Raw genomic sequence first — 26,468 nt, 5'->3', positions numbered from 1 at the left:
CGAAACGGCCATGGCGGTGATTATATATTATCGTCGGCCGTATCACATACTAAAGTATTTGCAAAATACACATTTCAAGAAAAATCGAATTTGAAAATGGACCTATTTTCATTTGTTGCATAATCTTGATTAACACATTATTGTTGATTAAAACCTGGCTAAAAGTAATGAAAATATGCCATAGTTTCAATGTAATTCATTTATCACTATCAGAGCGTAACGTATTCTACAAAAATCAATATCAAATAAAATACGTCATGCAAATACGCCACTATGTGAAACAATTGCGCAAATACGTCACTATGTGAAAAGGACAAAACAGCAATTTTACCGTGCAATGACGAAGTCGCGCAAATACGTCGCGCAAATACTTCAAATTGCAGATACGACATACTGGGCTTGCGCAGTATAGGTGATCGGCAAGTACCTCGTTATGTGATGCAGACATTTCAAGGTTTTGCAAATACGGCATAATTAAATTAATTAATATCTTACTAATTAAGCCCCTTTGAAGCATGGTTTTTGGTGAATATGTAGAGTAGAACATAACAAACTAATATACCAATTTTCTCAAAAATGTTTAAAATGTCAAATACGTCAGTATGTGATACGGCCGACGTTATATAGGGTGTGCCAGGCGCCATCCAACAATACATAATTATACCATACGCACCGGTGCCTTGTATAATTATTTCGGTGCCATCATGTTGCCAAGGTCCGAACTTCATCTCACAACGTTGTTGATCGAATGGAAAGTATGTGATGTCCAAGATACACAAGCCTTTAAAGTTGACTGGTGCGGCCCACTGAATGTGACCATTGTATTTGATTTTGACTATAGTCCCTGTAAGGAAAGGGTCATATTTTGCCCACGCACTGCATAGATTTAAAAGTAAAAACAAGAAAATTGTAAACACGTTAATAATAGAATTAATGAAATCAAAACCTGAATACGTACCTGTTGCACTTACTATCAGTTCGGTTCCGTCGTGTTGCCAGGGACCAAATTTCATGTCACACTTTTGTTGATCAAACGGGAAATATGTGATGTCAAGTAAACATTGACCTTTAAAGTTGACTGGTGCAGCCCATTGTATAGCACCCGTATATTTTATTTTGACTATTGTTCCATTTAGAAAGTTTTCATATGTTGGGGCAGCACTGAAAAATAGATTAGGTTAGTTTGGAGAACATTAACTTTCAACATATATTAATACAGTTTTGTCAAAACAATTAGCGCTGACCAATAATTAATATTAATAATAAGTCCAATTAGCACAGAATAGCCTACGTATACTACGCCAAGAAAGTATCCTTACACTTGGAAAAATAATCACAATTTCAAAACTGAACCATATTGGGGTAAATTTGTTTTTGTAATAGATGCACTATCTAATCCGGCACATTTTGACACCCCATTGAATCCAATGTGACAAGAAGCAAAGTTACAAGCATTTGATTAGGCGAAGGTCCAGTTTTAAAAGTGACACACTGGCCTATTCAAAACTCCACGGACTAGACATTTGGTTTGAGAGTGGTAAATGTCTAATTTGTGTGTGCCTTTAATTTAAAACAAAAGGAACAAAAGAAAACTGAAACAAAAGAGCTGACACATAAAATGCAAGTTATGAAAAGTACAGAGAAGTAAAAACTGAAACAAATACTGCTTTAAATAAAGTTTTATTGAAGAAACTGTGCAGTCTCTTTGTTGCGCTGGTTGGAATCTTTTTGCGCCTTGAATATGCCAATTTGTCACTTTTAAAACTGGACCTTTGTCTATTCAATTGCTTGTAACTTTACTTCTGGATTTCACATTGGATTCAATGTGGTGTCATAATGTGCAGGATAAGATAGTGCATCTATTACAAAAACAAATTTACCCCAATATGGTTCAGTTTTGAAATTGTGATTATTTTTCCAAGTGTAAGGATACTTTCTTGGCGCAGTATATTTGTCAGCTTGTGGAATATTAACTTCAAGTGTAAAGGAACAGCGCTAGTAGGGAAAATGTTTTTGGATTCCTTATAACCAGGTGAGCAATTTGGTATAATTCTAAAAAGAATTGGGATAATTTGTAATTTTGACCCCTGTTTGACCTTAATTGACTCCTACCAAAATGCCTGACACTTTGAAAGGAGCAGCCCAAATTTGTTCAGTACCCTTCAGGCATGCCAAAATTCTTTCAAACCTTTGTTCTAAGAATTGGTCACAAAACATTAACGCTGTTCCTCTACTACAGTACAAATCAATTATCGTCAAATAAGAATCAGAGAGAGTATAATTGAAGACCGAATTAAAAAGACTAGTTTGCGTATGACGTCATGTCAACCAGACCAAAAATGCCATACTGCGCAGGTCATCAGCCAATCACGTCGCGCCTTTGCCCTGACGTCAGACGCAAACTAGTCTTTTTATTTCGGTCTTCAATAATAACAAATGGGCTGTTCCAGTTGAACTCCATACACCCCATATGGAAGACATGATCTTAATATCTCCCACACAGTAATGTAGATTTCAAATATCTTCATGTCTTCAGTAGGGTGTTGTAGGGATTTAAACTGGAATAGCCTAATATATCGATCATACATGGTCTGAGTCTGGAGCTTGTACACGAGGCACTTTCTGGAAAGAAATGTTATCGTAATTACAAGTGACGTCATGGACATGTGAAGACCTGAGCGCAAGAAGACCGTAAGTCCACTTGGCACCTCAACATGTATACACTAAAGTTGCGTATAGTTTCGCATACTTTGGTAATGTTTTATACATGTTCAGGGACCAAAACAAATCTTTCACAAACTTTCATGACGTTTTCACCCTGGAACATGTATTAAACATTATAAAACCCTAAGAAACTATACGTAACTTTAGTGTATACATGTTGAGGGGCCAAGTGGACTTACGGTCTTCTTGCGCTCAGGTTTTCATGTAAACCTGTAGAAGGAAGTGATTAGTTGTATCGACTTGTACAAACATGACGAAATTAAACAAAATGAAAATCTATTGTTAAAGTTGCACACACATGTTACCCGGGACTGATCTCACTAATAACGTGTCGTAATTCCATTAACCCATTGGATGTCTAAACACCTAAATCTTCATGTATTGAACTGTGTAGACTCTCATTCAACAGGTTTCAGGCCCAAGGTAGCTTCATCCGCCCAAAATAGGTATGTTTGGTTGGCCAGATTGAAATTAAATCTTAATTTTTTTTCCATTATATTGTATGAAAACATAATAAAACGACTGCTAAGTACCAGAAGTGGGTAAGTGCAATAGCTGCACTGTGAACAGTTGGCAAATTACACACAGCAAATTGTACTCATCTACACATGGCAGCTACATATGGCAGCTATTGCACTTACCCACTTCTAGCATTGAGCTACTCTCCAGGTGTATGCGTTATCGGAGAAAACGTTTGGTCTGTTATGTTATTATTTATTAATATATTTCTAAACATGTTTTTATTTATAATGTGTTCTTTCTAATTTTTGTTATAATTATCATTGAAAACAATATGTCCCCATTTGTATTAACAAAACGTAGAATAGTAAGAAAAGAGAATGTCTTTACTTAAAAAAAAAAAGGCTAAAAGAAACATGCTTGCACTTTTTAAGTAGAATTTTGATCAGTTTTCAAATAATAATAAAATACTAATTTTAAGTTTTGCTATTCTTTCACCAAAAATAGAAATCTTAAGCCAAAAGGGCTATTCCAGTTGAAATCCATATACCCCAGTGGAAGACATGACCTTAATCTTCCACACAGGAGGTGTAGATTCCAAACGGAGTCACCTTTCCAGGGAGCCTCACTTGCAATTCACACTCCTGTGTGGAAGATAAAGGTCATGTTTTCCATAGGGGTACTTCAACTGAACTAACCCATTGTCATAATTGTGGTTTGTGTACAAACACATCAAATTTGCTGATTCTAATTTGATCTTAAAGGCCCATTCAGTGATTTGCTCATCCGGACGATCGTAAAAATCATCAAAATTCAGATTTTGGTACCTTTGTAATTGGCATAGATGTGCTAACATAGCCTGCTAGTGGTTCGGTCGAAAGCCGTGTATTTTAGACAAAATAAAGCATTTGCATGATTCTGGACTTTTGATACTGACAGTACAAAAAGTCCGACTCGAGATCGAAAGAAGCTCACTCTCCACGTACCAACACGCGTTGCGTATTGTTTCTACTACTTATTACATCAGTAGCTACTATTTTAAACAAAATACACAATTTTAACTGTTTTTTTTATTTGAATTGACCGTTAGTTTGCCTCGGTGACCTTTAACATGTTTAATTGCTTATTTTGTTTTCTACTACAAAAATTAAGCGTCTGTTTTAAATCAATTTAGACTCTACTTCCCCCGTGTTAGAAACACTGGACTAGGAAGATTTTCCAGTCGATTGGTGGCGCACTGTACGAAAATCTCGATTTTCTCGAGTCGATCTGAGTTGAAGTAGAAAACCTTTCTAAAACTTCTGTTTTTTGACTAATTTGTCGATGTATTCAGGGGAAAAGTGGTTTAATGAAATTCTGTAGACTTATTCTTTATTTCTAAGCAACTCTGACAAATTTCCATTTTTTTAATGTTCCTGTGAAATCACTGAAAGGGCCTTTAATTGGAATAATCAGCTTTGAAAAAATAAAAATTATTTTTAGAAAGATCTTATTTAAGTTGCACGTTTTAACATCCCAGTAAACATTTCGCCCCACGATTTGGGATCACGTTGTAATATGATGGTTATTTGCGCTTTCTGGAGCTATACACAGTACAACATCGCATATGGACTCGGTACATGAACGCATGATTTAATGTGTTACACTTACAGGAAACCAGTCCTGCCCATCAATACACCTCGGCTAATACTTATGGGCTGAATCGATCCAACTTCATCATTATGTTTTGAATCCAATATTTTCACACACTTGGATTCATCAAAACATAATAATGTTTTAAATAGAAAGAGGCAAATACATCTCGACCCATATCACCTCGTCGATATCTGAATGCGAAGGCAGCCCAATAAGTTCAACGTAGTACGCATTGGGGTTGTTATAGCGTATTGGGTCGCTACACACATAACTACACTATTTTACGTCTTGTTGACTAATTGTACCAGGATTCCGCGTCGATTTGATGGGCAAAAAGCAAAGCTTAGCAGCTTAGCCTCACACATCAGCCACTAGTGGTGTTATGTCATATCACGTCTCGCCATTTTTTATTGTATTTGTTTCATACTTTAATCTCCAGCGACAAGCGAATGATTGCTAACCAATGAACGTAGTCGTTTCTTTATGAGCCATAATCGATGACGACCTTTAATGGCCCAAAGTTATACATTGAATATCGTATTAAATAACTGTAAGTGTCATTGTCCTGGTGTACAATCAGCAAAAAGGTTATTCGTCAAGTTGTAAATTTTGCCCTGAATGTGTCGTTCGTAATTAGTGTCTAGATGGTTTTATATCTTTTGGATAGTAGAATCCTGGACAAATTGTAATCATGATTGAACTCTAGGGGTTTCCTTCCCAATGGCAAAGATCCTAATCCATCGAAATAAAAGACGTGTTACAATGACCATTCAACTTATATCTTTACATACCACGCAATGCATTCATCATAGTCAGGATAAATGTGAAAAGGATGGTGTGTTCGTGAATAGGTGTTGATCTCTTGCACGGAAATAAGTTTCAATTTGTTTCTTATCCACGTCGAGCTAACACTATGGACCACAATGGCCTCATCCCAATGACATTGTTCAATAACCTCAATAAAACAATACGAGTGCAAAGTTTGACCTCAAGTTGAAGAGTAGGAGTTTTTGTACCAACATTTTCAAAGGCCATTCAATGAATGTACACATGTATTGGGGTTAAAGGACTGTGCCCTGATAGATGAGCGTGTTGTGGATCCTTGTGTAAGAGGTATTTCACGTATAACAGTTCTGTGACGTTTGCTTTGTGTATTGTCTAAAACAAATATTACCCTTATTGGTAAGCATCTATTATTCCAACCCATCAGCGGAAGCTTTTCTTCAAATAAAATGAAATCATTGAAATGTTTCAATACGTAACCTGTATTCAATTAAACGAACGTGTTTATGAACGGATGTTAGCTTCATGAGGCAAATGATACACTGTACGTACATTTGACGTAAGACCCAATATTTACCTAACGTTATACATTTCTGGAATAATATACCGGGGGGACTCTTCAAAAACATTTGTACGGGGATGTGGCACACAGAATTTTGGATGCTGACTTTATCTAGACCTACTTTTTGCTGTTTTTGTTATCAGTATACTAATTTTCAACAAAAAGCACACAGAAATCACCCAAATCTACCCTATTTTTGCCAAAATGCGCCCAGTTTGGCGCATTGGTCTTCACTGAAAACCAACCCATCGACATACCAAAATCGCTGAAAAGGTACCCCCAAACCGTGGCACGTCCCCGTATACCTACAACCAGGGAGAGGCCCCCGGCAATATACATTACTGGACGAACAGTGACTTTTAAAAAGTGGTTGAACTATACTATATATAATGTTGTGAATATACAACTCAAGTCAAACAAAGGATGCCCGCAAGATCGCCCTTATTTGACCCAGCACTTCTTAGAGTGTATTGCTGACGGTAAACACGTTCTGGTATACCGTCATATTATAAGTTATATGAATAATGTAGTGACGTTTGGCTAGACAGCGAACAATAAATGATATCAATCTTAGGATCTGCGATTTGTATTGCTTCATTGCTTCAAGGAGACATCATGATATATCTGATCTTTCAAGGAAAAATGCTGTATCTGTGAGGAAAGTACGCAATAGATACTGCCTTTATGCTTTCCAGACAGGTGTATTTGAATCTGTCTGCTCACAAATTCAAAATGTTGTATCTACAAGGTATATCCATAGCAGATACAGCACTTCGAATTTGATGACAATGATTGTGAATCAGTCTGCCTAAATAGTACATGGTGGTATTTGGTAGCACTAAGCAGAGCAGATACTACGTGTATACGTAGGAAGGCAAATCGTCGGCAGAGTGCTACACTATCGTAAGTGCAGTTTGGACAGTTTTACAGGAGGAGCATTTTTGTGTTTAGCGTAGCCATTTGTTTCAAAGTAGCCATAAAATGACATGGGAATGTAAAGCAATTTGATTTTAATAATATAAACTACATAAATGGTGTTAAAGTTAATAAATCGATGAATTATTTACTGATTTAGATGTCGTAAGTGCCACATACGATAGTATTACACTCAAATTGAAATGAGTGTAGAGTGCAACACTATCGTATGTGCCACATACGATAGTGTTGCACTCAAATAGAAATAAGTGTAGAGTGCAACACTATCGTATGTGCCACATACGATAGTGTAGCATTCATTGCTAAATTAGGATATGCATAATATCGGCTCAAATATCCAACATTTTGTCAATTTTTATTTCTTAACAAGTGTTAATTTATTTTGGCACATAATATTAACAATAGCAAGACACCTTTTGCCGTAATGTTATCTCTCAAGATTTATTACTGAATCTAAAACTAAAAACACCGGATTTATCGTCTCTATTTCCAGTCATGGGAGCTATGAACTTAGCCAGCATGATGACAACGCATACAGCCGTCAGCGTCACAGCCAGTGATGTGTTAGAGACTGTTTTGCACTTACGATGGTGTAGCATTCCGTGATTTTGTTGTTTAGGCCCAATAAAGTAGCGTATGTGGCACATACGATGGTCTTGCAGTAAATGAAAAACAAAATTAGCGTGCAAGACTATCGTAAGTGGCACATACGATAGTGTTGCATGCATTAATTAAAATTGCATTGCACTTACGATATTTTATTTTATTAATTAAAAATAATTAAGCAATTTTGAAACTTAAAACCTGGTTTAAAATGTGCGTTTTTATATGGCCTTCCATAATTCGTCAAAATCTCATTTTGGCCAAAAATGTCACATACGATAGTGTAGCACTCTGGCGACGAAATATAATACCTCACGAACCTCTCAATGTCATGGCTATAGTCATTATAGACACACTGCAATTGACTTTCAAATCTGTCATACTTACATTGTGTCACGTTTTTAGGTTTGCTTTAACAAAAAACAAAATGCTTAATTCTGATGCTTCCTTGTGTTCTTTGTCTCAGACAGTTTTCAATCTGTAAGACCTGAGCGCAAGAAGAATGTAAGTCCACTTTGCCCCTCAACATGTATACACTAAAATTGCGTATAGTTTCGTATAGTTTGGTAATGTTTTATACATGTTCAGGGGTCAAAACAAATCTTTCACAACCTCTCATGATGTTTTCACCCTGGAACATGTATTAAACATTATAAAACCCTAAGAAACTATAGGTTACTTTAGTGTATACATGTTGAGGGGCCAAGTGGACTTACGGTCTTCTTGCGCTCAGGTCTTCAATTATTATCAAAACAGAACATCAACATAACATTTTGTTTAGAACAAAGCTATGAGTACCAAAATAGTTAACACATGTTGAGGGGCCAAGTGGACTTACGGTCTTCTTGCGCTCAGGTCTTCAATTATTATCAAAACAGAACATCAACATAACATTTTGTTTAGAACAAAGCTATGAGTACCAAAATAGTTAATAGAACTATATCCTGTACTCATAATACAGTTCAATATTCTGTACTCGGAAGATAACCAGAGGTGCAACCAGGTGTATAACTATCCCTAGTCACCCATGAGCCTCTAAGAATGAGTCTTTGGCCCTTAACCTTCCTATACCTAACTGCCCCACATGATTTACCGACAAGTGACTCATTTCGGAATGCGATCATGAATTTTGAAGAAAAAAAAGTTTCCGCAGGCTTCGTTGGGACTCGAACCAGCGATTCTAAACTTCCTTCGATTACGCGTCTAGCGCTTTACCACTCGGCCACCGTGGCAGTTGAGCGGATGAATGTAATGATAAAAGATGAATGCCATCATAATGCCATCTTTAGCCTTTTGTTTACTAAAAAAAGACCCGTTTTGTAAAGATAGATTATCCGTTTTATGCATAAATAGCACGAACGTTTGGGAAAGGTTTCAAACAAATAATAAAGACACTGATGTGATGATGAAATTGCGTAAGTCGGGAATTATCTGCGTTGCAATGTTTTGTTTTGGTTTTAGGAAGTTGACCTTAAAATTTACGACTTCATGACATTATCATTCGAAATCAACAAAAGATATTTCAACACTATATGTCCTCATTCTTTCTCTAGAATGTTTTGTACATGTATGTGAAATAGCTTCAACAATGGTTCGCTGCATAATGGTAAAAATAGCCTAGACCTAAAAAAGGGCGAGAGGTACCATATTTACGGATTCAGGCTAAATTTAAAATTGATATAAAACGTTTGTTTTTGATCGATTACAAAAATTAATTTTGTCGTATAAAGAAATTGTATCTGGCGTGAATTACACTACAGTTTTTATTCCTAGGGCTCTTTGACTTCTTCAAATAATTTTTTTAATGATAGAGTGAATCCCCTGGCCCTCTATAATTACGCACAAAAGATCGACCCCCTTAAAGTCTCTCAAAAACACGTTGATGGGCAACGTAAGCGGTGACTCTAGTATTAAACGTACAAAACAGTTTTGGGGTTAGAATTCTAAACATAGTTAGGGATGTTCATAAAATTTTGAAGTTCAATATTTTTAGCTGAAATAAAAACAATAAGAGGTCAATCATGTTTCTAGTGCATATACTTTTGAAGTTACAGACAAAAATATGTCACCAAATTGCCCGACATTTTGTATGTGAAGTTGTAACAGCAGGCACATGTACAATGTACACTACTGTATGTGACCTCAGGTGACCTCCTATTCTTTACTGTTAGAAATCTGTTTTGGATGGTCTTGATTTACGCACAAATTACTTTTGCACCCCCTGTGTGGATGATTAAGGTCATGTCTTAAGGATGTATGGATTTCAACTGGAAAAGCCCATACAAAGCGGGACAATCACTATGCAGATTAACTAATCTCATCTTATTCTATCATGTCTCGTCGCGTTGTTCATCTTCAATTAACAACTCGCGTCTGTGTGGTTTACCTCGCTCGGCAGCTACTGCCCTCTCGCGATTTAAACCACGCAGACGACGCAGACGCATCGTTGTTAATCAGTGATGAACAACGGTGAAACATGATTGAATCCATATAGAAAACCTGACTGCTATGGGCTAAGGTGCAACTTTTAAAACGGCCTCTTTTCTTACATAATTAACCATTGTGACTGAACACAATGATATGTGACGCTATAAATTGGTCCACAGGAGTAAAACAAATAGGGCTATACATACCTTTTTACATTTTTACATTTCGTAAAATATTTTTCGACTTATTTTAAAAAAGTATTAGGGGGAAATTAGTTGTGTTACCTGTATGTGGATTGTTTGCTTATTTATTTATTTGTTTTGTTTTGTTATTTGTTTGTTTGGTAGGGTGTGTGTTTGTTTGTGCGTTTGTGCGTTTGTTTATATAATCTTCAAAAATCAATATTTCCTCCATAATGTCTGTCTTTTGTTCTCTATTGAATGTTGTCATGATTAATGGATTGTATCTTCTATAGTGTCTTGGCGACTTTATGCTCATTTTGTGGGAGCAGGTGATTGTGAGTTGAGGCTTTCTGGCTCTCAACCCTCGACATTATCAGTTATTATTAAACAAGCTAAATCGTTAAAATATGAAGCAGTAAAATAATATTGATTATATTAATTTTTTAACGTAAATTAAGTAAGTTTAACCGTTGTAAGTGCAAATATGTCATAATAATGGACACTTAAATAAGATCGAATATGTCATAATAATGGACACATAAATAAGATCGAATATGTCATAATAATGGACACTTAAATAAGATCGAATTTGTCATATTCTAATTCAGTTGGAGCTAGCCGGTGCGTCTTGTCAAGAATACACGCAATTGATTGGTTTTCACATATACATTATGACACAATGGTGGATAGTCATATAAGACATTGAGCGCGCCGACACGCAACGTCGGCACGCTTGTAGATCCTCAATGATCACGCGATAATGCGTTCGCGTTAATACACGCGCGAGAATTGAAAACGCGGTTCGGCGACTTATATGTTCGTGACGGTTTCGTTCATTTAAAACAACGGGCATGTTCTGACAAGTAACGTTATTTTTTCTGAAAAAAACAGTAATGTTTTACTTATAAATAAAAATTATACTAAACGGAGTAAGAATCGTAGTGGATACCGGCTGCGCCGGCATCCACTACTCAAAATATTGGCCAGTCCATCCATTACGACACGATATTGGATAGGCAAAAGACAAAATCCTATCTTTTATTCTCTAAATAATGGACACTTAAATAAGATCGAATATGTCATAATAATGGACACTTAAATAAGATCGTTACGCATCAAGCACACAAAATCTCTTTATTTACAGATACACATGAAAAACGGTTCATTGCAATTTAATATCAGTTTATTAAACGAAATGTTTAGAAATAAAGGTGATCTGTTCCACATAAGGAAAGGATACCAGTTGGTTTTTACAGATGGGATGAATCAGGTTTTACATAGGGCAGGGATACTTGAGGGGCGGTGTTTACAAACATGTCTTACTCTACCACATGTACCAATACTGCATTCATGTAACGTAGTACTTACTTATCAGCTTACAAAATATCCTATAGTTGAATCGTCAATCCTTTCAAACACACAACAACAGGTACTAGATTCCTCTTCAGTTATAACAATTTATTTATATAGCTACGTATACTTTTTTATTTGTTTTTTCAGAGGCAAAGGCATTACGGAGGTACGTTCCCAAGATCAACAGCGTAAGCTTCAAAGTTCCAAACTCATCTCAAATTACGACTATTACAATCCGCGCCAACATTGCGAATGACATCCACCCTGAATAAAGTAAGATGCACACACACACGTCACGTGGTTTCGACGCAACATAAGTTGCCACTGGGGTGGGGCGGGGTTGAGTTGAGAGAACGAATCACTTGCAAATAAAGAAGATACCAATAAAATGCGCTTATTTCTTTATTAATTTTGTTTTTCAGGCCACCTTTTTTTGAATTCCATACCTTGATTTGACAAAATACCTTAGCTAATCGGCGGGAGTTATTCGGCTTTTATCACTACGCCAAAAAGTAGACACACGTTAATAGTGATATAGTTGACCTGTCTGATCTATATTTGTGTGTTAAAAAAGTAGACAAAGTACAGGACTTCAATTAATAATTTGTAATACTTCCACCGAGATGTCACAAGACAATTCTCCAAATAAAATATATTGATACGTATCCGCGATGTTATAAGGCCCGCCGATTACGAGCTGATCAAACTGTATATGGGCAAACACATCATACCCAAACTCTCACCTTTTCATAGTTTCAAGCAATCTTCACACACCTTCATTCACACCTTTCCACCACACACATTCAAATCAGAATTTTGCTATATTGCTTCACTGGATTTATGAGGTTTATCAGTATTTTACTGTGATGTGCGACAAAAAGGTTTTGAACAGAAAAATATCCAAAACAGAGTCCCAGTAATATTGTATAAGTTGCAGATAGGTGTACGATATTCCACAGGGCGTGGGCAGCTGCTCCCGTTCTGCCCCTGGCTACGCCACAGCACACAGTCAACACACCCCAACACAACGAACTCACTACACGCAGAAACGCACATCTTAAGTCCTGCTCCTAGTCACCGTAAAACACTCGTAAAACTACATACATACTCTTTACTAGAAAACAAACTTACATAATCATTCATGAGATTTACTTACTTCAAAAAGTAAATATTCAGTTTTATAAGCCATAATTTTTGGAAGTTTTTCAATAAAACAAAAATTCGAAATACTCATTTTGTTACAGAAAATATCTTCTGTTATTTGACATCTCGTTTGTGACAATTTAGCAATATACGACTTTTTGTAATTGTAATTAAGATCAAAAGAGAAAATTTGGCGTCCCGCTTACAGAAATCAACCCCATTAATTGAACATTTCAATCAAATTTATAATTTCAATTAAACCAATTTGAAAAGACGCAATTTCAGACACCTTTAAAACTTTCATACGTCTTATAAATTTTCCATCGGACATTTCTTTACTCTCACACTAGACTGCTTAGGCACACTTGCAAACATAACTACCTCCGTAACTCACAATATTTCCATCCACGAACTCACCCACGCGTTAACTCATACGTGTTCATACAAATACCAATATTAAAAAGTTGCACACTTTTCATCCCAGCAAAGTATTTAAATATTTATTTGAATTTGTGAGGCCTATTATACAGAAACAGATGCTATCAGATATGCGTTGGTGAAGCTCATAGCCTGTTGGTTTTCGACCCAAAATTACTCAAATTAATTTAAAATCACTGAAGATACACTCCTCACCATCACAAATTCTTACACGCTTTAGATCTTTTGCATTTAACCATCCGCAAGAAACGGAGGAGAACGTAATAATATTATGTCAACTTTCAGAACTATACAGATGCTACCACTTGTATTCAATTTGAATAAGAGCAAGCCAGTCATACACACCCAATCTACACACGCTTTCAAAGTTTAAACTCCCTTTCAGATCTAAAACACCCATACATATCTAAACATCCTTGCATTACACATATATCCGAATGGTTTTTCGAGTTGTATGCCAAGACCTCCCAAATTCGTAAGACCGAAGTCCTCACAGGGTCAACACACTGAGGTGTATGATATTTTAGAGGATTTTGGCAAGTCCTCGGAAGCCATAGCAATGGGATATTCCAGTTGAAATGACCTTAGGCAAGGAGTGAACATTTCAAATCTGGTTACCTGAATGGGTGACTTCATTTGAAATCTACGCTCCCTGTGTGGGAGATTAAGGTAATATCTTCCATTGGGGGTGTATGAATTTCCACTGGAAAGGCCAAATGCATACGCAAACTTACATTCATTGATACACATTGTGACCACATCTTATACAAACACACACGTATGCACCCTACCTATCCAATAATCACCAGATACGCCTCCACATGCAGAATATCTCACGTCATACCTCTTTCATAGCGTATGAATTAATAAAAAATGGATCATAGCACATGTAGATTGACTTCCAGGAACAATTAATGTATCGAAAGTGTTTTAATGTTGGCGTGGTCTAGTCGTAGGATCATACGTTCAGAATCACACATATCTAATTAAATATTTTTCACCGTTCACTTTTGATACTATGTATCAACTTTCAACCTTTTCAACAGCAGTTTTCATACGAAAATGTATATGACCCCTTAACGTACCTTCCACATACTCCAAACAGCACATCCTACAAAACCCTTCAATCACGCAGATTCTCTCACCCTCAAATACATTCACGTACTCAGCATTATCTTTCACAACAGACATACCCGTAAAATGTGGCGACTGCCCTCTACGTCAGAAATAGTTACTGGGAGCCAAGTTTCAGTAATTTAGTTGGACAATGTTGGCGCTTAGCAAACATTGGTTGCCGTGACTCAATGAGCAATGATGAACATATGTTGTAAAAAGGGACAAATTCAAACTAGTTCGAGATTGGGGAGTATTTTGCAACTGGTAGTATCAATAAAGAGGTTTAAACAAAACCAACAACATAGGACATTATCATGAAATTAATTCGCTAGTTAGAATATCCGTCTCGGGATCCGTCTTTTATAAAAATTAGTGACCAACCTTTCCATAGACAAATTAAAATGTCACCTGTTACTCAACTGCGAGTTTCTTTAAGCTTCATTTGATTTCATTATTGGCTACGTTTTAATCAAATTCAATTAGGAAAATGACATTCATTATAATTAAATTTGTCTGGCGAATGGCGTGCTTAATGCGATCAAAATACTAGGGGAACATTTCGTGCGTTTCTTGATTTGTTTTAAGCACAAGCTTTGGTTTCAAAATGTAAGGTTATTTTGTGAACAAATAATAACTAGTCATGTTTTGTGCTCAGTTGAAAGCTCATTAGGTATGTAGACATTAATACTAAACATCAGAAAAATCAGATTTTGAAAATAATTTTGAACGTTTCAATTTGGTATAATGTTCGCAAAGAGAGGGTCGGATTTGAGATTGGTAAATGAAAGACAGTGAAACAAAAACACACTACGTCGAAATTAAACTCTTACCGACTCTCTGGTCGCGAATGAAATCCGCTATGTAGCCGATATAAGTGAATATATCCCGTCAATTGAACTTAAATATTGATGAAATACAGGCCGATTAATACTGAAGAGTAATGGTATGGATGGTTTATAGTTGCACCAAGTCGAGTTTGAAATTGGCAAACATTTTCTGACATTCTAATCAATACAAAGTTTATAACGATTGAATGCCAGAATAACTCTAAGGAGCAGAATAAAATGAAACGCAGTCAACAAGAAAATGGTTAGACATAGGTCTGCGGCAAATGTTTGAAAAGAATTATCTGCCGTAATACAACTTTAAGTTAAAGCAAGCGATAAATAAATTCTATCTGCGCTGAAATGCGCTAAATAAGAGTGCTTTGACCGTGTAAAAACCAAGTTAAGTGAAAACACTAGACATATTTCGAGGAGGGAGTTGTTATGTTTCGCATCATTCTCTTCGTTTCCGCTCTATCGCTTCATGTCAAACTCGAAAGGTTTCATTAAATGTTTCGAGGGATTAAACCACTACGGCTGTTTAACGGTGTGATGACAGATTTAAAGGTGCACCACAACAGTCTTATAAATCTGTTGGGAGGGAGTTCTATGGGGTAAGGTGGGTACGCCAGATTTCAGAAAACTGATTTTTTTTTAAAGGAGGGCTTTTTCATAACTGTCTCCGATATTATGAAAACAAATGCCAATTTTCTTGTTTTTGTTAACAAACTTGCGCAAGAAATTTGGCGTATTTAGCTTAATTTAATATTTTGTTGGTCTATTTTTCTGTTATATTTTACATAATCCTTTTCTGTAATTATTTTACCGTAGCTGATCTATACGCTGGAAACCGGTTTGTAGGTGACTTTGTAGTCTTTCTTTCCTAAAGACTTCGTGCAATAGACAACTTCGACGTCTCAGAAACAAAACAATAGCAATCTGTTTTTTTCCCCAAAATTTAACCCAAATGTCAGAGATCAAGGTCACATGATTAATACTATGTCACGAGGTGACATGCGCACGCAGACTAATACTTGATTGAGTTTGGTAATTTGACACCTGCTGCTGCGAAACCTGCACAAAGTCGCATTACCTTTATTAAGGATAATGACGACAAATCACATCATGACATTTCCCGACTTTGTCATGGATCTCATTTTACTTACAGATTGGTTTGTTGATGAGCCTTTGCCTCATATTATAGTTAAAAAGTAAATTATGTTGAGGTAAAATCGTAACATAAAGAACATGTATTTCTAATAGATAATCTTTAGTCATATACATATCGATGAAAAGTTTATGTATTTATTATTACTCGCTTTATGTTCATTAATTTTATTAAATCAACACAGGAATGGAAGATGCTTATGACACGCTTTGATTATGTTATTACAAGAAAGCACGTAAAACAATATTCAACGTAAACGAATAGCTACAAACGTATTTTATGGGATCGCCGTGAATTTTGCATAATGCCGATTAACAACTTACTATAAACCGTCTCTATCCAATGCGCGAAGAGCTTTACGCGGTTCGCCGAGCGCAAGTAGCGACTAAGGGAAATGACTATGCACTGTAAAAATAATCGACGGTGTCGCCCTGTAGTCGCTCTGTAGTCGGGATAATACAAAGGAATACAGACGCAGACGGTTTTGTATTATTCGTCAGTATGCGATAATTGGGCTATTCCATTTAAAATCCACACTACCCCTGTAAAAGATTTAACCAAAGTCTTCCACAGAGGGAGTATGAGTTTTGAATCGAATAGACAATTGGGTAACTTCCATTTGAAATACTCACTCCAGTTGTGGAAGATATAGGTAAAGCCATAATACAGGGGAGTATGGGTTTCAAAATGATTAACTCTGACCAATTACATTTGAAACACATGCTCCCCCTGTGAACGATATTTCCAAAATCTTCCACAGGGGTAGTGTGGATTTCAACTGGAATAGCCCATAGTGACGATACATATATGTTGGCAAGAGAATAAGATCAACTTTACGCTGAATGAACTTAAGTTAAAAATATCATTAATGATTACATTAAGAATGTGGGTAAATACACAAATGACCAGTAATTGTTATATTAAAGTAAGAAGTAAATATAAATACCTGAACAAATATACCCGATGAAACAGAAAATAATGGCAAAGTCTTTTAGTTTTGGATATCGATAAATACAAAATATAATTTGGATATCTTACTAGAACACTGATTTTAGCTAATTCACTAAGAAACGGTGAGGTTTTGGTCGTTTTCCTGTTCTGTTCCTTGTCACAACATTTTTTAGCTTCTTAAATTTTAAACGCATAAATTGTTTGATACAGTTATTTTAACGTTTTTATTATTGTACTATTTGATAATGAATTTAATAACAATTTTTTCGGTTAAGGTTCCCCAAAAAACAAAATTACTTGAACAAAATAACATGACATAATGAATAAATCAAAAGACAGAAACGCAAATTACTGGAGGAAACATTGGTGACAAGAAGTATATATCAATGCGTAGCACCAAAAACTAGTCATTTATGTAATGAAATATGAAGGGTGATACAAAAGTTATGGGCGCGTAATTTAACTTGTAATTACAGTTGGTGTGTTCTATTTCACTGAAATCAAATTAAATAATATTCTAAATTAGACTATTTACTAGATTATTGCTTTGTTATAGTGTCTATATCACATAATTACGGTGTCAGTATTTGTTACGAAGAATGTTTACGTTCTCATATCGCTGCTACAATTTACATGCGCTTAACGTAAAATGTCATAGAGTATAATATACAATTGCTTTGTAAGCACTACTTCGTTAACCCCATGAGAACTACCTGTCTATTGGTCAAAAAGAAGTTTTTATTATCAATTGAGCCAATCAGTAACATTGTTAGAATAATTTCACCACGCAAAAAAATGGGGGTGAATTATTTGCAAAGCTCCATTCTGATTGGTGATTAAAGTAAAGATATCATGTAACTGACCAATCAGAAGCAATGTTAGATCGGCAGGTAGTGCTCAGGGGTTAAATTGACCTTCATATAATGCATTTCTACAATATAGTTGTGTTAATTACCTACTATAATACATGCATTTTTTATTCACGTTATTTGATACAACTCTGGTAGGTTTTTTCAATTAACATTATGTAAAGATTCAGTAATTGTATAAAATGATATTTACAACACGTTACAAATAACTCGTCCATACATGCGCGTACACGGTTCGCACGCTATCATACATCGCTAGAGCCAACATAATCAAAAATGTTTTTACAGTTTCATTCTTAGGTTTTTATTGGTAAACTTTTTTTTTCAAAAATAGAAATATCATTCACAATAATGCAGCTTGCAATTGTCGACTTTACAACATGCGCTTGGGATGGGGACTTTTACTTTAATCATTGACAAATGAAATGGACCGTTTCATGTTGCTTTGGATATAACTATCCATTCCATTGGTCAATATAAACAGCACGTTGCTGACGATTGTATAAAGGTAAGTTAACTGTGCGAATATGGACGCACAAAATATATCATTTGAAAAACAAGACGTGATCTACACGGTGGAAAACAATACACTATTGATTAGTATTTTGATAATATACTATAACATAAATAGACTCTGTAATACAATCTGTTTTATACATTGGAATAAAACAATTAACATTGCACTATTTCTATATTTCTATATACCGTTTTAAATATATTATAAAAATATTTATTTAAGGATTCTACATTTCGTCGTAGGTCAGGATAAACCTGCTATGTGTCATTGGTCTGAACATGTTGAAATCAAAACTTCCTAAGCAACCTGTTGGCAGTTTTGTTTTAAATTTGTTCAGGGGCCACAATCACATAAGAGGTTTTTCCTGCCCGAACGACGATTTGAAAATAAGAAATTAAATTATATATTAAAAGTTGTGTTCTTTGCATTTGGCAAGCGTGGAATTTACCAAAATTTATTGGTATGCACAAAATTATTTTAACATTTTGTTTAACATGTTTATCAACACCAAGTGGCCGCTGTTTCCAGTGTTTGGTTAGGACAAAGGTACATGTATCCCAAAGCAGGTTACATTATATGGAAGTCAGAATTAAAAGACTAGTTTGCGTATGACGTCCTGTCAACCAGCCCGAAAATGTCGTACTGCGCTGGTCAGCAACCAATCATGCCTTGCTTTTGCCTTGACGTCACACGTAAACTAGTCTTTTTTTTATTTTTAAATTCGGTCTTCAATTGTAGACCATATCGGTAATTCCCGTAAGCTTTTGTAAAAGCAACGAGACTACGTCATCATTGACGCGCACATCGTTATTGCGCACGTTAAACTTATATATCGTGCGCAATGACCATCTGCGCATCGAAGATAACGTAATCTTGGTTTCTTTTGCAAAAACTGTCGGGAATATCTGAGTGAGGATCTCTTGAAAGCACAGTCAGAGGGTAACAAGTGATTAAAAGCGTAGTTCGAACATGATTAGTTTTGAACATGTAGTGCTGAAAATATAACAGGCATAGTAAAAATTACTCAAGTGGTTTCATCAAGTCAAGATGATAACTTCAATAACTTGTCTGTTGTACATTCAAACACCATACTAAGTACATCAAGTTATACTTATAAGATTGACAATGAGGTGTTAATTTACACAGGCGTGGTGGTTTGAATGTTAGCCATAATCAAGAGCTCTTTTCGCAGAAAAAGGACAGACAGAACTCACTTTACAATTAAAATAAATTGCTACGTACATAGACCATGGAGAGGCAGAGGCAGGAATGTCTACATTGATCTTGAGATTGACACTGTGGTGTGCAGTAGTAAGAAATGCGACAATTATTGTCTTAGTTTCACCGAAATAATTGGTAAAGATAGCAAAAACCATCGTTTTTGATCAAGTATAAAGTTTACATAATGCATCGAACTCCGTATTAATTGCATTAAGTATTCATAATTGGCAAGGGCTATGAAGTTTACATTGATTTGACAAAATGGCTCCACGGGAAGGGAAATGGTATAATACCACTGTGCTTGCTAGTTTTGATTTCTGTAGCTGGAATTGTCGAAAAAGACACAAACAGACGCTTAGTAATGTTATTGGTTAAAACGTGTCTTGGTGCTTGGTACGGTAAAGTACAAAGTGGTAAAAACAAACTAATCAAAAACTGGGTTCGTGATGCACTGATGGGTATTTCACAAACAGAGACAAGACTGGGCTATTCCGTTTAAAAGTCACACTACCCCTGTTCCACAGGGAGAAGTATGAATTTCAACCCTCTCTCTATGGAATATTCAGGTTGAATCTTTCTCAGAGGGTGTATGAAATTCAAATAGAGCTGCCTAATATGTACATTCTATTTCAAATTCATACGCCCCCTGTGGAAGATATTTCCAAAATCTTCCAAAGAGGTAAGTGTGAATTTTAAATGTAATATCCCATTGTAGGACAAAGTTGAGCAGACAAAGATTAAGATTGATGGGAGTATCATAACGGGATGTATGGCACCTGGTTATTTGGGATTTCACTTTTAACACATTAATGTCCCGAGTAGTGAAGAAGTGACCTCGGATGAGGCACGACAATTCCACTCGTAAGTGAAATTTTACATTGCATGTGTGAATCAGTTTTAAATTGTTCTACATTACATTAATGCATTGTCTTACACAGAGGGACTGTGAGGTAACACTGCAGTTCTATTCCGAAAGAGCATTGAATGAATATATGTAACAGTTCGATTTCTTTTAAAAGCACAATTTTGACCAATTTGGTATATCATTGCCAAAACACAGTTACCTTGTAAATAAAATATGGTCATGCTTTTATAGTTTAATGTAGTTTACTATTATTTGACATATATTTCTGGAACTTATAGAAGTAGTTAGACCACCATGCCAAATACATGAACACGCTTTTGAGAACAACTCAGCAAATACGTTTTTAAACATGATGAATGAGGCATAGGGCGTAAAAGGAATTAGTGTAGTCTTTGATACAGACAGGACCCACCATTCACACAGAAGCTCATGGGAGCTTCTGTCAGGGTGCTGACTGCTGGGGTTTGAATCCCTCACAATCGGAGCCAGATATAAATAATACTAGTTAGCGTCTTATGTCATCTGCCAATCAAACTCAGTAACGATTTGTTTTGTCGAGATGATTGAAATTTCTGAACGCAGCGCTAAAACAGCGTGCCTTATAGTTAATTTTGCATCTCTTTGCATACAAACCGTCTCAAAAGTTAGGTCTTAGTATTTTATCCTGAAGGCACCATATCAACAATGCCTAGAAAATTTTGTTAAAGTACCGTCATTTTCGCCATTTTCTTCGATTCCTCTTTTCCGATGAAGACACCAGATGTATCAACCTTTTGATTGGACGTGGATATTTTGATTGACAGTGACGTCAGATGCAAACTAGTCTTTTTAATGCACTCTTAAAATGACATTTGAGCATTCCGTGGATAATATGGGATTGCTTAATTATACTGTAAAGATTTACCTTAATATATTACCTTTCCCATGTTTTCGGTGTTGATAATAATATTTAAACGAATAAAGATCAAATCTAAGCAATTAAAATTACTAAATGGATACATCACTGGACAAAAATAAGCGCATGCGTTGGATAAGTAGTCGACACTCTGGCATTCATTCTGTGATAAGAGCAGAGCTGTGCTGATTTTTTTTTGCAAAAATGGGAAAGTGTGTTACAGTTCTTTATATATATTTATGAGATTAATATACACGATTTACTTTGGTTGCATGCTGTTTCATATGTACAGACGTTTCAATATTACATGTAGAAAAAAGAAACAAGGGGTTTAGCATGAAATAATCAAGTGTTATAAACAATCCTGTACATTTTACAAAAAGTGAGGGTTATTTGTTATTTCTTTTCCACGCCCGAATTCTTGTTACATAAAGTGGGTGAAGCGGCAGTTCAAAGTAGATTGTATTTTTGAACTGTCATATACAATGTATATTATACATTCATGACAAAATCTGGTAATTTTACGTGATGTTTAAAAACCACTACGTGAAAACAGTTGTAGACCATCCAAACGTTTTGTCCTGTGCAAAACGTATATATTGAAGCAGCATTGTTTGCAAAAGGTAGGTGCACACGCATTTTGCTTTGATATAAAAAGAAAGTGACCTCCCTTGAGCAGTTTGAGGTACGCCAAGTTTTATATTCCCATTTTGGGGCCCTGCTAACCCTGACGCGGGGTAACAGCAGAGTTTGCTCGTATAAAAAGAAAGTGTTTACCAATGTTCAACAACACACACTCTAATAAATCCCGCTTTAGTTGCTACTTACACCTCGAAGCAACCCTTCTTTCGGTTTATGATGCATAGGCAAGCTTTTAGACATGTCAGTAGCGTTGCAATGAGCTATAAGTAGTAAAAATAGAAACGACTAGGTGATAACTTATGTTTTTGTTGCTTGGGTATCGAATCAAGTGGGTTTTTTGTCTGAAAATTACCTCATAACTATAGGGCGAATGCGCTGTTCATTTATTTCTTTGCGCATGTCACAAATTCACAGGTGTCACCTGATTAGAGATGATTTGTTTTAATATGGTCAAGATCTATTTATCATGCCTAGCATGTTGGTAAAATGTCATTAATTTAATTCTTGAATACAATACTTTGTAATGAGGCGTTGAAAATTAGAGGGGCTTAAAATCATTCGTTTCTTCTTTGTATCCGCCTTAGCGAGATGATAATGTTGTTGATCGGCATTGTCGCTTGCATAGCCAATAATACAAGGGGAAACGCTACAATTACATCAAGTGCGCGTATTTGAAACGGCTTAACTTGTAGACCATAAATGGTATTTGTGGTATTCGCGTGGAATTCGAAATATTTTTGAATTATCTAAAATGTCGTTAGTCTAAGTTGAATGTTTGTATTTTTATGCATAAACCCATAGATTGTACACCTTTGCTGAAATTTCTTTGACAACGTACGGGTCTCATTTTTTTCAAACTTTTTTAAGCTTACGAAATGCCCTGCTTTTTGTTTGACTTTAATTGGGTGTGTTTTGTGTAGAGGGTATTATTGCGGAATTTGTTCCCCTATATCGTTGTAATTCATTCCTCTACGTAGGTACGTATAACTCCTCCGTAATATAATGACATATCTCCTCCAAGACCCGCAGGCAGTGGGGGTCAACCTTCTGCGACGCGACACAAAGTGGTCAAAATGTCCAATTTGCAAGATGGTAAAAATTAATGAACAAAAGGACCACTTATGGCGTATTTATTAAGGAGAAAATCCACTTTTTGAAAATTCCATGCAAAGAATGGTGGCTACAGGTCTGGCTCCTCCTCTATAGGCGGCTTTCCAAATTGGTGAGTTCGAAATACTAGCATTAAAAGGACAACACCTTAAACATAAGGTAGGCACAAGGAATGTCTATTACTCGTGCAATTACCACCGACGCTTTTCTTCCAGTTTTTTCCTCGTCTCCACTAGGATTTGAAGGTCATTCATCCTTCATGGCATAGGTTCTCATTCACAGGTGGTTCACCAATATGGTGAATTTGAAGTATTAACATTAATACGGACGACACATTACCTATTAGGTAAAATACAAGGAACACCCTGTCTAGTACACGAGCTGTTACAATCCATGCTCGTTCTTTTTGCTTTTCTTCTGGCGTTTTTGACGACCCATCGCTTGGGCTTGATTGTCCAATAATGGCAAGTGTTTCATTCACCCTTCTGAGTTCAAAGGCTATTAACTCTAGCCTGTCCATATTGTCATTTGGAGTACAGTCCACAACTTTTTTGTCATTAGCATCTACATCTGTAGTTTCTACATATGTGGCTTCATATACTAAACCAGATGATCTCAAGTCATTTGGGATTCTCTCAAATTCCATTTTTTGGGATCGAAAAAATCCACCAGTTCTGCTTTTGCTTTTATGTCGCTTGCGAGATGAGCCCAACTTTACTAAATCAACTGTATCCACGCGAACCAATGGTGCAAAGATATGAATGACAAGAGTTCGTAGCCAGATGGGTACAGGCTCGCCACTGTCTCTTTTTGAGAATACTGACACTATTGTCACGTTGAGCAATAGTGACATGGATACCAAAATCATGGAGGATGCAAAATATTGCCCTGAGAGATACAAAAGAAAAGAAACATATGTAATCAAAATATATGAAGATAAAATAGAACACGGTTTTGCGCAAAATCGATTTCGTTTATCGATTGCATTAGTTTATTGATTAATTTTCAGCAAACAGTTCTTGGAATTTGAATACCTCTTGGCAAAAAAACAACAACAAAAAATTAAAAAAACCCAATCCAATAGAACTTCCCAATTGTCTGTAACTATAAATAGATTTTGTAAACAGTATTATGCGGCATCCTTGCGTTTGGTACCCATGTCTCTTCTACTCAACATGATGTGTAGGATCAATCCTGCAATGGCGAGACGTCTCAAGGTAGATTATTTATTTCTCTTTTTTAGCTGGTCTAATAACATCCGGGTGTTTGACTGTCACTGGGAACATCACAGTACGCCCATTATGGTAGATATTCTTCTTCCGATATACGTGCTGCTCCTCAATATGTGGAGTATTATGCGTGTAGAGTTATACGCACGATCCTGGTCCCTTAAATTGACGGCGAATATCAGAATCGACTTCTCTTGTTGAAGAGCTCTAACACCTCTTCAGTGAGCTCTGACTGATAGCATAACGAGCACAGGGATGATTTTTTGTGTGTATATTGATGCGTCGTTAAATTCAATTCAACTTCAATTTAAAGTGGAAAATTGAGACTGTTACTCAGGCCTGATCTTACGATATTATAACGTTCTTCGACAACCATTAATAGTTTCACAAATTGTGCCATATTCTTTTAAAAGCCCTCTGCAGTTTTCAGAAAAAAGCACACCTTTTTCTTTTGCTTGCTTGTAGACATATAATACGTTAAGGGAAAACGCTACAATTGCACCGCGCTTGCAACTATGTGAAATTACTGAATCTGATAGTTGTAAGTACGAGCAATGTTATTTGTGTGGGTATCCAAATAGGTTTGAAATTTTCTGATATTTCGTTGTCAAATGGGAAGTTAATATTCTTTATGCATAAAAACTAATTTTCATTTACACAGGGTTAAAATTTTTACAAACATCTCATTTATTGTTACGAAATGTTCTACTTTTGATTGACTTGTTCATATTTCCATTTAAAAGTGTCACGACATTTGTGTTTCCATATCAATTTCTCTTAACGTAATCTCCTCCGTATATACATACTTACTCCTACTACGACCCATCATCATGGCATAGATTGTCCGAATTCGGTTCATCCATATGAAGAGTTTGAAATACTACAAATAAACAGGACATTATAAGCCCGACAAGGTAAAGTACAATAAACACCCTGTTTAGTACTCGCGCTGTTATAATCCAAGCTTGCTCATATTTCTTTTCTTCCGGTGTTCTTTCCGCGTCACCGCTAGGTTTTGATTGTCCTATATTGGCAAGAATGTCATTCGCTTTTCTGAGTTCTAAAGCTATTGTCTCCAATCTGTCCATACTGTTATTTGGGACATAGTCCATACGGTGTTTCTCGTTTGCATCTACATCTGTTGTTTCAAAAGATAAACCATTTGATCTCACGTCATTTGGGACTCTCTCAAATTCCATTTCTCGGGATCGAAAGAATCCACCAGTTCTGCTTTTGCCTTTATGACGCCTTCGAGATGCGCCCGACTTTACTAATTCAACTGTATCCACGCGAACCAATGGTGCAAAGATATGAATGACAAGAGTTCGTAGCCAGATGGGTACAGGCTCACCACTGTTTCGTTTTGAGAATACTGAAACTACAGTCACGTTGAGCAATAGTGACATGGACACCAAAAGCATGCTGGATGCAAAATATTCTCCTATGAGAAACAAAAGATAAGAAACATATGCAATCAAAATATATGAAGGTAAAACGAAACATGGTATAATATGCAATCAGACAATATATAATTTCATTTGATTAATTCCTTTCATTTGATCATTTAATTAAGGCTTTAAACAGCAATTTGACGAATAGTGTTTGGAATTTGAAAATATCCAGTATGGAGAATTTAAACAAATAATATAAAATTTCATTCGGCTGTTACGCGAGATTGATTTATGTAGCAATATTTTGCAGCATCCATGTGTTTGATTTCCATGTCTCAGGTACTCAAGTGAAATGTAAAGCTCAATCTTGCAACGGAGCGATATTTCAATGTAGATCCATTTATTAATTTCTAAATACTTTTATT

General features: G+C 36.0%; 1 protein-coding gene across 4 annotated transcripts in view; it reads right to left on the bottom strand.

Moving 5' to 3' along the window:
- Positions 1-26,468, bottom strand: part of LOC140162433 (neuronal acetylcholine receptor subunit alpha-10-like) — a 310,611-nt gene that overhangs the window by 15,213 nt on the left and 268,930 nt on the right. The window contains exon 5 of one of the 4 annotated variants that reach the window (XM_072185665.1): positions 959-1,161. In XM_072185665.1, the coding sequence (XP_072041766.1) occupies positions 959-1,161 (203 nt within the window). Of the gene's footprint in view, positions 1-673; positions 877-958; positions 1,162-16,574; positions 26,094-26,468 lie in introns of those variants that run through there. The other 3 variants (XM_072185662.1, XM_072185664.1, XM_072185666.1) reach the window with 3 other exon arrangements.

The sequence above is a fragment of the Amphiura filiformis genome, chromosome 10 (genome assembly GCF_039555335.1).
Source record: "Amphiura filiformis chromosome 10, Afil_fr2py, whole genome shotgun sequence".
In the NCBI taxonomy this organism is placed as follows: domain Eukaryota; kingdom Metazoa; phylum Echinodermata; class Ophiuroidea; order Amphilepidida; family Amphiuridae; genus Amphiura; species Amphiura filiformis.
This window is presented reverse-complemented; position numbering and strand designations above follow the sequence as displayed.